At 41.3% G+C, this 12,074-nt stretch overlaps 1 protein-coding gene across 2 annotated transcripts in view; it reads left to right on the top strand.

Moving 5' to 3' along the window:
• Positions 1-917: 917 nt before the first annotated feature.
• LOC101863214 (serine/threonine-protein kinase par-1) overlaps positions 918-12,074 on the top strand; it is a 73,424-nt gene continuing 62,267 nt past the window's right edge. The window contains exons 1-3 of one of the 2 annotated variants that reach the window (XM_013087294.2): positions 918-1,082; positions 7,454-7,584; positions 8,366-8,624. In XM_013087294.2, the coding sequence (XP_012942748.1) occupies positions 990-1,082; positions 7,454-7,584; positions 8,366-8,624 (483 nt within the window). In that variant the 5' untranslated portion in view covers positions 918-989. The remainder of the gene's footprint in view (positions 1,083-7,453; positions 7,585-8,365; positions 8,625-12,074) is intronic. The other variant, XM_013087292.2, reaches the window with a different exon arrangement.

Below are 12,074 nucleotides of genomic sequence, written 5' to 3'. Positions count from 1 at the left end.
CTGTGCCCTGCATGATGGAAATTATCTCTGACTCTCTCAAAAGGAGTAAATAAATGATTGATTGATTTTGTTAATTGAATTTGATTTTTCAATTGTTTTTAACGAAAGAATATTCATTGTTGAAATTTTAGAGAGTAATTTGCTTTGATTTGCACACAAAAGGAAAACATACTGAAAAACACAAGCTGAACTGACATTTTAGATCTCGACGTCTACACCACCAATTTGAAGGTGGAAAATAAAAAACGTAAGTTACAATTATAGTGTTAAAAAGTGCTGGAACTAAGACTGTCATCAATACTCAAATACTAAAATAAAATTGTTGCTAACTGGGCCTGTGATCGACAAATTAATGGGCCTATGACAAACTGGCGGGCAGCCCCCGGATAGATGCCTGACAGGATTTGAAGGTGTAAATCACACCAACCATATATATATTAAATATGTGCTTGTGTATATTAAATAACCACCCGCACGGTAGGCTAGTGTATTGTTGCAACAGCGGCTCTAATCGAAAGGAAGGGTTAAACTATCTTGGTAGTAGAGAATCTTTGAGTAAATGATACACCAGTAGGCTATTATTATCAGCAGTCAACTCTAGTCAACAGGATAAGAACCCACCATTGCATTGATACCATGGATTCTCAACCACACGATTTTTAATTGTTGATACTTTCGAAATTTAGTTTGATTTCGACCAAAGAGGTTGATAAACATGGATTGGATAATAGAGCCCGTATAGATCTACTCATATTGCAGGGAAAAATTGTGATATGTTTATTTTTATGCTAACAGAGTTCAAACAAAAATAGTAAGCACATTTTTTGTACAGGACAAAAAGAGAACTATTTAGCAAAAGATATGTTTGTATTAAAAAAAGAAATATTTTTCAAAGCTGGAATTTCCTCGTGACGTCACATACAGGCAGCCAATGTTTCCTCTCCGATCTGCCCCTGCAACGCATTATCGACTCTTGTCGTATTGAATGGATGGATGCAATAGCATCTATGTTCACAACCTGGCGAAGACATATCAACCTGGATTTTCTGTGGGAAAAAGCCAATCTGCCGGCGACACAAAATGTAATTTATTAGTGTATTTATATAGATTAAATTTAACGTCTGTTATTGTTCTGTTGTTACAATAGTCATGATCAAACTAGGGCGCCCGGACCCATGTCACTAATGCTATGGCAGTTGTTGCCGCCATGTTTGTTGTCGTTGTGGAGTCGTTCATTATGTAAATAATTACATGACATGATCTCGGAGTCTGAGACAGTATGAGCTGTTGAAGCTTATGTCACTTGTGATCCTTGATAGATTTACAGGTTGACAGATTTGGTGTTCTTTTCAGATAGTAAATGAAAGGGTTCAAGAAGGGATGTTTGTAAATTGACAAAATCTGCTCAGACGGGGAGGGGGTGCTTTTTCGGTAGATCTAGTGGTAGATCTAGTTCCCACCCCACTTATTTGAGCCTAGATCTACGTCTAGATCTATACATTTGATGCACGGCGAGTTAAGATATCAAACCTAACAACTGCAAAACATCAAATTATGGTTAAATTCAGGGGGGGGGCCTCCTGAAAGCCCCCACCATTTTCGAAGTGACTAGACTCTATTTCTCCGAACGTTCGGAGAAATAGTGCCGATCTTTATTTCTCCGAACGGTTTCCGGCTTCCGGTCTAGTGATTTTTTGCCTATTTATTGCGAGAGTTCGGCGCCAACTTTCATTCTGCCTCTGGTCTGGGAAGGAACACCATATGGCAAGCCCGCCTACAGGAGACAACCTTCAGTAACACCCACCACACACCCACCACCATCATGCTCATGTACACACATAAACTTATACACACACTAACTAAACATGACCAGTGGGCAACTTTTGAACGTATGACGAGCTGAGCTGTGGATGGAGAGACAGTGTGAGTGAAAGGGCGGGTGAAAGGAAGAATGTGCGAGTGTATCTACAGGCGACAGCAACTACAAGACGACGACACCGACCCCCCTGGCGTCCTGGCCTGATCCACAGCTCACGAACAAAAGGAATGCAGCTCAGGCAGTGTTTTGCCTATATTATTGTCCATGGTTCGCAGGGTGCAAGGGAATGAGTGTAGCAATGCCAATGAAAATTTAAATTTTCACTTTAGACTTTAGCCCTTAACCCTTTCACCCTCAGAGCTATCCCTGCCCAACAAGGCTGAAATTCTGGCAAAAGGGACCTAACTCTGCTTAGACTGCATGACTATATTATTTTAAAAAATCATTAAAAATCAGAGAATGAGTCTAAAATTACAGTTTAGGTGTCAGAGCACGGATAAATGAATAAACTACAAGAAAATGTATGGTTTTGTACGAAAAATCATTGTGTACTAGGTAAAAAAAAATTCTGAAGTGAAACCCCCCCCCCCAAAAGACACAACCCGCATTTTTTGCCCGCAGAAGTTCATGATGTTTTACCCAGAACAGCCTTTTGCAAGGCCTAACCTGGCCCAAATGGCATCCTCTGTCTCACTCCCTCTGCCAAGCTTTGTAAAGTTTCTGGTCTTTACACAGTAGTGGCACGACCCCTTTTTACCATGTATATGATCACAACATGCGCTAAAGGATTTGTTGTGACAGAGCCCATAGTCCCAGTGTTGCTCCTCCCTTTTTTACGTCGTCGTAGCGCAGCAAGTATGTAGTACTAGATCTAGATCTAGCTGTGGGTGCTAGGCCTATCTTCTTCATCAGTCTTCTAAATCATCACCTCCAGCAACGATCTCACCATCAACATCACTATCATAGTTGTTCCCCTCCCCCTAGAGCCTAGATCTAGACCTGCGATATCGTGTTCGCTCTCCTACTATAGTTCTCGCTCTCTCTCTCTTTCACGACTGAGTGTCCGAGTGACTACTTGTACTACTAGCACTAGATCTAGCCCTTTGGTCGACGATATCGGCATTTAAATCCCAATTATAAGTGTCTCCATCGTTTACAGTGCCTGTGGCGACGCAAAATTTCATCCACGAAGTTAGATTTAGGTCTCTAAAAAGCACGAAATTAAAAAAATCGCCGCTCTCGCGTGCTTCGATCAATTTTCACCAAATAAACACGACAGTAAAGGGCAACCACTCTAGATTCTTGCTATAAGCTCGGCAATCTCGTGCGACCTCGCAGGAAGCGAGACAACGTAGAAACGAAAGTAGTGCGAACAGGTGAATCGAGTGGGCGTGTCGGCGCACATCGGCGACTATGGGGGTTAGCGATGACGGCGCACATCGGCGCCTCCGAGTGGCAAAAGGTTAATTTTTGGTACCTAAGAAAGAATTTTCAATTCTAAGAATTGTGCTTCTTGAATTTTAAGAATCGGTTCAAAAATAAAAAAGTAATGGGGTTGTAAAGGTCGGCAAAATATGGATGACCCACATATAGGAAAATACTCCTAAAAAGTGGACCACGCAGTACTAGCAGATTCTGTAATAAAATCGACGATATCTCGGTAACTAATCAGAGTGTTTGAGAGAAACTTGGCTACCCGATGTGTTTTTGAGTGTAGAAATCATTTGTGCAGTCAGATTTACTACCAATTTCGTCGTTATTTTGTTATAATTAAAATTGTGGTGTACATATTACGATTTTGCGAAAAAGGGGTGTCGGGATGAGTCCATTTTTATTAGCAATGGCAATCGCCCGCTGCGCCTTGGGCCGGAAATCGGCCTCCGTGCGAGGGGTAATTTTTGGGCCGCTCGGAATCAGAAGTGACTCTCTTCTAAGTAAAGTTACAGGAAAACTCCTGGACGAAAATAAATGAAACTCGGCAACCAACCAGAGGAAAGGTTAAACTAACGACATGCCAGCGTACAATCCCGAACGATTACTAGAACCGGAGATATTGCCTTGTTTGTGCGAATTTCCTCTGCGGTTCGAAAACTAAGCGGAGCTGCGGGTTGATCGCCGACCACACTAGCGCTCCACATGTCTTCTTTATTGCTGTAAAATTTCAGATCTCTGCGTTTAGTAGATTTTCCGTACCAACTTAAAATTACCACCCATCCATTGATAAAACACTAGATCTGGAAACTAGATCACGCATTCCAAACGCGAGGTGCCGGCATGCAAGAGGCGCGTGATCGCTAGGCGGCATGTGATTGGCTGCCTATAACCAAATAGGTCACTGATGACTACATTGCGGGTTTTCCCGATAGGGCTTTACTGAGTTTTAGAAGGGGTGATCGTGTCGCGGTAAAAACGATGTGACGCAATTCAACAAATTTCATGCAAATATCAGTCTTTAAGATCCAAAGTAATAAAGACATGGAAAAAGCGATAGCAGAACTAGATTCTGCTCTAAAAATCACATGGAGATGCCAAGTTTCATTCATATATGCTCCAATTCATTACTGACTTATGAACAGTTTTTCCTCAAAATGTCCCACATTTTGGCGATTTTTTTCTATATGAATATTATGAAGGTCCTCCAACATTTTGCAAACAAAAATCCCAATAACTTTTTTATTTATCAATGGATTTTTAAAATTTAAAAACCATAGTTCTTAGAATTTACTCCATTTTCATTTAAGCCCATTTTTAGGCAATTTGGATGAAAGTTTAATTTTTCATTGTCATTGCTAATATTTACAGCATCGTATCACAACATGTGATCTTTAAGAATATATGTCGGCAGTGTGACTAAATAATTGCAAAGCTTTTTATGATGACTTTAGACCATGCCAACCGTAAAAGATAAGTTAATTCAATCTAGCATGCCGTACAATTAAAAATTCTTTTTCCCCGTTGAGACGCGAACACCCCGAGACGAGATAATCTCGCCTCGGAATACCCCCATTGCGATGTTACAGGGGAATAGAGAGAAAAACAACCGGATGCGCGCGCCCGCCATTGCCCTATTTCAAGTGACCAATGAACGGGCCCGGAATAGTCATGCGGGGATTTGTAGGTCACATACATTTGCCACGAGAGTGAGGGGAAAATGGCCGGTCTCCGTGCGAAGCCGCTTTGGATAAGGGGGTAGTCGTGCATTTATGATCGGGTCTAAACAACTACTTGACACAGAACGTTCAAATTTGAGCACACTATAGAGGATAGATAAAGATAAATCTATTACCATCTCGGCGTTGAAATTCAAACTCCTTATAGTTTTCGGTGTACACGATACGAAAGTGTTCTCGACACCAAAAGTATAGGTTAATTTATGTGTACGAACTTCAACGTCCACATATCATTAGTTTGCCCTATTTTCTGATTGGTTGCCGAGTTTCATTCGGATTGGTTCGGAAATAGAGCAGACCGAGGTTGACTAAGTTAGTCACCTACGCTTCGGCCGGGTCCGCAAAATCGCCCGTAAACGGGGACCAAATTTTCGCCGCGCGGGAAAGCCCGATTGGTATTGCTAATGAGTGAAATTTTCTTTGTGTGTACCTGGAGGGAGGGGATGGGGTGTGAAAGTCATGCGGACGGGGATGAGCCGCGGGAGAGAACACGGGAATTGAATGAATGAGTGAAACTGAAAGAGAGGAACGACTCATGAGCCCTGGAGTGAATGGATCCAGTGTTTCTATTTTTGACATTTTTGTATACAGGGGAATCCTGTTATAACGAGAGGGAGGGGACCGAAGCAAAATGTCCGTTATAGCAGGATTCTCGCTATAAGGGATCCAGTAATAATATTCAAGGGAAACTGTAAAGTAGGCCTAATCTATGAGTTTAGTGTTCTGTTTTTCCTTTTGCTATCTCCCCTGATGATGATTTTGTTTCAACCTGACCTCTAGGTCTTACTTGATCAAAAATCGAATCAGGTTTGTTTCTCTAGCGCTAGATCTAGCGATGTGGACTGACAGCTCGGCGTTGGCGATCAGAAAGAAAGGGCTCTGGGCTAACTCGCCTGCTGTGTTTTCCCCCCACCCCACCCCACCCTGTGGTGCATTCTGTCTGCTTGCGCACGTCACACATTCGCTCCATCCATCACATTGCTGTGACCTCTCCATCCCCGCATCCGAGAAGTGAGAGGCATGGCAGGCCTTGATATTCTTAACTGGCCTATCACGCGATGTGTTCTGCTTGTCTGTGCATGCCACACCTTCCCTACTCAGTTGCTCCGGCCTTCATTGTTGACGCACATGGGCTCTCTTATTCTTTGTTTTGCAAGATCAGCAACAAGTTTCTCAACTGGCGAGGTCTAGCATTTTATGTATAAAATTGGTCTATGCACTGTACACAGCAGCAACAGTACTCCGCTATAACCGACTTGAAAGTGTGTCTGATAGCGCTATAGCAGTATTTTGTTTACAAAGGTAAAGAGGAGAAAAAAACGGGGTTTTAGAATAGTGCCTTTATAACAGACTTCTAGTTTTTTCCGGACTCGTTATAAGTGGACTCCACTGTACTTTGAACTGTTAACTGAATAAAGGCTGAAATAAAGCCCGAAAAACAAACACACACACGCTCCTCACTCTCCATTTTACACACTTACTACCACACACAGACACACTCACACACGGACACATACACACACACACACAGGAGCAAATTTTTGGGTCTATTATATATATCTATTTCAATTTTCAAGAGCTAGTCTCTAGAGATTTTTTGATGAGTGTAAAAACGTGAAAAAGAAAGGTTTCACTACAGAATGAAATCAAAATTAGAACAGCCCATAAATAACAACAAACATGAACAAATAAGGGCGTGTGTCCACCTGTCCGAAGAAGATTGGCTGTTTTAACCCTAAATGTGCGTAATTTAAAAAAAAAGTACAGGATATTATATATGTGTAAATTATGGAATCACACACATTAAGGGGCCTGCCAGTGTCAATACATTGGTCGCGGCAGTGACAAACGCAGATGCTAGTTCTATGTGTCGTTATCAATAACCCTCCTTAGATCTAGATCTAGACAGCACACGAGTGAACACAACACCTTACGTTTAATTAATTTTGATTCCAGTTGACTAATTTTCTATCTGTTTACTAAATACCTGGTGGGTGGGCAGCCCTGCATACACGCCACAGGTAATGATTACAATAATGTGTCATGATGTGCCCTGATACCAGCAATGGTGTATTGTGTTGTGGCGGGCTCATGTAACCTGATACTCTCAGTAATGATGGGCGTGTTTATTGTCCATGTGCATGTATGGTGATTTGAATTCAAAACAATTGTGAGAGAGGAAAAAAATTTGATCTGGCTTTTTGAGATGAGCCATTTGATTTTGACACATGATGTGGGCAGCAGTCGGAGAAAACTGATTCCAAGGCCCCCCCCAAAAATTACAAATTGAAGTATTGTGAGGAAATACGAAGATTTGTTTGTTTGTTATACTTATAACAATTTTTTTTGCTGCTAAAGATCTGAAAATTTATGTTTTGTGAAATCATCAAGACTTGTGTGTTAAATATCAAAATGGTTATGAAACACTGTTGAAATAATTATTTTTTCTTTTGTATTTTTGCAGATGCCAAGGGGGAGGAGAAAACGTTCCTACAGCAAAGGGAGCGATTGTTATGACGATGATTATAAGCGTTATAAAAAGCGCAGAGACGATGACTTAGATTATTTTGAGAGCCCATACATCAGATCTAGAAGGTAATTGTTCACATTATATAATTGTCTTCTATTTAAAATGAATGACAATGTGACACTTTGTCCATGTGTATTGTTTTGAAGCAACTTGTACATTTATTTGAGGGGCTTTTTTGTTTCTTTAGTGGGGTTTTTTTTTTCTGTTTTACTTTCAGCTGGTGTCTCAGTTCAGTGTTCTTTTTTTATTCACCCCAGAATAGTTGAAAGCCAGAAATAACATTGAATAGTATGAATTTATTGAATACAGAAAAGTGTTTTTGAAGGGGGGGGGGGGGGGGGGGTTCCACGACCAGTCCCAGTGCGCACCATTTTGACCCAGTGCTTGAGTAGATTGTTATTTTTTTGGTTTTAAAAAGTTGGCAGCTATTTTACTGGTAGGTAAAACATTTCTTCTGTCTGAGACATAGTAAGAGAGTCCAGTGTTGTTATGGTACCTTCCTTGTCCCTTGAGTGTTTTACCTTTTCGGAACTTTTTAATGAGGCAACCCAAACTTTGCCTTTGCTTGTCTTTGTCAGTCTTTTTAAAAAAGGTGCTATGGCTTCCATTGCTTTTTTTTCCTCTCTTGATACAGTAGTTAAATAAATGTAACTGGTTTGTTATTTAATGATAATCCACTGTAATTAACACTTTTGTTATTGGCATCTTTAGGTCAAAGATTTCAAGTGTATGACGAGTCTGTGGGTTAAAATAATGGTTGTATTGATTCAATAATTGAACAATTTTTAGCGCTCTGTTTCTCTACATTCACCAAGCTAACTTTTTCTCCTGTTGTGGTCTGTGCAGCAACGACCGGAGGCCCAGGCACCGACGTCACTATGAAGACCATCACCAATCGCCATCTTTCACATCCACGACCAACAACAGCACGGTGGGCAGCCATCACCAGCACCACTACCAGCGACAGATTGATGCCGACTCTACAGTAGGGGGAGGAGGAGGAGGAGGCTACACAGAGGCTGGCGGCCACCATCGGCTCTCAGGAAGTAGGCGGCGCCACCGGCGGAGACGCCACCACCGACGATCGTCTTATTCGTCAAAGCGGGTGAGTGCACGTTTTTTGTCCGTGCCCGTGTGTGGGTGCCCTCACGCACCCCGTACCTGGCACAGGTACCCCCGCCCCGCCCTCTTCTCCTGCCTGTCTACGAGTGTTTGTACTACAGAATAGGTTATGAACTTTTGAAACTTCGTCTGCGTGGTGCTTCCAGCTGTAAGCAGGACTCCTCTCTGTAGATTGAAAAAAAAAAAAAATCAAAAAGAAAAAAACAACATGGAAAAGAAGAGGAGGACAAGCAGTCGCTGTTCTTTCTACAGTAGCCAGTAGCCATAGTGTGCATTTATTTGTGGCTGCGTGTCTCAGTCAAATATCCGTGTATTCTGATCACGAGAAGCACAACCAGTATCTCACAAAGCTGTGTAGTAAATGGGACGTTTAGAGATGCTTCGCAATAGAGAAGGTAAGTCGTTGTCTGCTACACTTCTGCAAATGGAAAAAAAAAAAGTTCTCGATTTATGGGATTGTCTGACAGTTTGACATTTGGGTGCAAAAGTGTGAATTGAAAAAGAGCTTGATTCTGGAACAATATTTTTTTGCAAAAGTGTTCAGACAGCACTTGATCTTTAGGGAGAAGCTTCCTGTCTATGGGGAAAGGAAAACCTACTTGCCGAGGTGCTTCTTTCCCCTGCCTTATCTGTGGCCCCACTCTCTTCGAGATATTTCAGCTTTGTTTCAGATTTATTTGAAGGTTCGGTGAGTACATTAGAATGAAATTCAATGTTGTGTGAGCTGTTGTGTTATTTTTCCCTGTGAGAAGGAAGGCTAGTCTCTGCAGTTTTGGAGAAGATGCACAAGCTGCGAAGAAGGAAAATAAAAACGTCGAGGTGAAGGGAGGTAGGGTGGGGGAGGGGGGTATTGGTATATTGATTCCATTTCATCCTTGGACTAGACTTAGGTTTATTGAAGTGTGGCAAGGGAGGAAGGAAAGGGACAAAGCTCAACTTTATTGCAGGGAATTTTCCATGGAAAGTGTTAAAATGTAGTGGTGTTGTGGAATAGTACTGTCTCCATGTGGGCTCCAAAAAATGTTTCATAAAAGACAGGGAAAAAACCATAAAAGACAGGGAAAAAACCATAAAAGACAGGGAAAAAACCTGAAAAACTATGAACAAAATAGTTGGCATTTAGAAATGGGGCGAAAATAAAAACTTTTGTTTCATTTCCCTAAATGAGAGGTCTTTGTGGGTGGAGAAGTGCTATCATTTGAATTGTCCTTAATAAAGTGACGTGCAGACTGACGAGAAGTGCAACAGTAAGGTTGTCGTTTTGGGGAAAGAAGTGGTGGATAAATGTATTAAATAAAACTTGTAAGTTATTTTTTTTTAGCTGGGTCTATCATCTACGTTCAATCAATGTTGACTCGGGTAGCCATGTTTCTATTCATGGCGTTTACGTGTCTCAGGATACTCTCCTGCTGACTAGGCAAAAGTGGCTGTGAAAAAGAAATGTTCAGGGTATGTGAAGGAGCTCAAGGTGGAAGGAGAAAGTTTTAGTGTTTACAAATAAAAGGGGAAATTTTGGAGGGGTTGGGGGGGGGGGAGAGGACAGACCGTAGTCAGCACCTGTTACTGTCTCTTTGAGAACTGTTGCAGTTTGTTCGGACAAGAAAAAAAAAAGACCTCTTTGTTAATGTCCTGTGGGGACATTTAGTTACGGGGACATTTAGTTACTAGTTACTATGGGATGTCGTGAAACCACCTTGGGTGTAATACATCATCACCTGGGTTGACATTGATGGCAATATATAAAAAAATGCTTTTTTTTCTTTCTTTTTCTTATTTCTCTATTTAATCCTGCTGTTATAAACTGAAGTCATGATTAGCAAGGGCCAAGGCATTGATGTATTATGTGTCTGATAATCTGTATACAACTAAATGTGTTTTTGTGCTTGTGTACATGTTTTTTTTTTTGTGTGTGTGTGTGGGAGAGAAAGAGAGAGAGAGAGAGAGAGAGAGAGAGAGAGAGAGAGAGAGAGAGAGAGAGAGAGAGAGAGAGAGTATTTGGTCTTTAAGACCTTGACCTGTGTTCTTGGCCAAATTGATGCTTCTGTAGTACAAATGTATGAATGAGGAATTGTGCTCATTTTTTGTCTGCTCCCCCCTCCTCCATTACATTATAGGCCTATTGAGTTCAAAGCTTTTACACAGGTTGTTGAAGATGCATGCTCTTTCATGTAAAGACTGCATTCAAAATGTCAAGCGCTCTCTTCTTTGGTTTATTTTGTTGTCTCGCTTACATCAGTTGCTTTTTGAAAAACTGACGTTTTATGCAGTGTCATTTGTAGCGTAGTGAAGTAGGCCTAGGTCCATGATCGCCCACGCCAGTCGGCAAGGCACCGGATGATGATGATGAAGTAGGCCTAATTTATAGTTGATAAGGCGGGTCCTAGTTTTATTGCTGCAAGTGTTAAGATGACTTTTGTTTTGTGTTAAGATGACTTTTGTTTTGTGTTAAGATGACTTTTGTTTTGATGCGAACTATTGTTTTGCTTTGCTCTTCTTCCCATCATGTGAGAGTTGAGAGACAAAAACTGTTATGCCACATCTTTTGAGTGGGTGGTTGGCAGGTGCTCTGGTGTGGTTTGCTTCTTCTTTCCTGTCAAACATCTGTCGTCCTTATCACCCCTTCTTCTTTTTTATGTTTGTTACTCTCTTGTAACACCTCTAATCTTCTGGCGCTCATATGACCTTATGCAGTTGCGAGCGCCGTAAAACGTCTACTAAAACTAAACTTAAACATCTTTTGAATCTTCACTTACTGGGGCTTTATTTATTTTTTTTAGTTTATTTTATTTATTTTTTAAAGTTTTATTTTTCTTTTTTGTTTTAAAAGAGAAGTAAGGTCAAGGAGTATCGTGCAGTGTATGATCCACGCTTTATGTCTAACTGCCAATAATACTCGGGACTGCTTTCTTATCACTGGAAGGACCTGCGCGAATGATGCGTTCACACACGTGCAGTGTCACGCGAGGGGGTGTAATTCAAGGGAAGCGACTCATGTATTGTGCTTTCTATAGAATAATTCTCGTTATGCCCCTTGGAACAGCACTCCCCCGTTTAAAAAAGAATTAAAATTTTGATTTTTCTTTGCGTTATTTCTCAAGTCTTACGTCACAAGCTCGGTGTAACTATCTTTTTGTTCTGTTCTTTTGTACTACGTTCTAATATAACCGGAAGAAACAATATCGAAGTTGGATTCCTCTGCTCTTTTCCGGTACATACATATATAATATGACTCTCTGGTTTCCTCCCCCTTCCCCTCTTGCTGTCACACACATGCGCTTCTCTCTCTCTCTCTCTCTCTCTCTCTCTCTCTCTCTCTTTCTCTCTCTCTCTCTCTCTCTTTCTCTCTCTCTCTTTCTCACACACACACTCAAACTCGAGCACACATACACAAACACACCAAGCAGGTTGTTTGCCTCTCCCCCTTCTTTTCTTC

The sequence above is a fragment of the Aplysia californica genome, unplaced genomic scaffold (genome assembly GCF_000002075.1).
Source record: "Aplysia californica isolate F4 #8 unplaced genomic scaffold, AplCal3.0 scaffold00570, whole genome shotgun sequence".
NCBI classification, from domain to species: Eukaryota; Metazoa; Mollusca; class Gastropoda; order Aplysiida; family Aplysiidae; genus Aplysia; species Aplysia californica.
The sequence above is the reverse complement of the archived record's forward strand: the minus strand, read 5'-3'. Positions and strand labels throughout refer to the sequence as shown.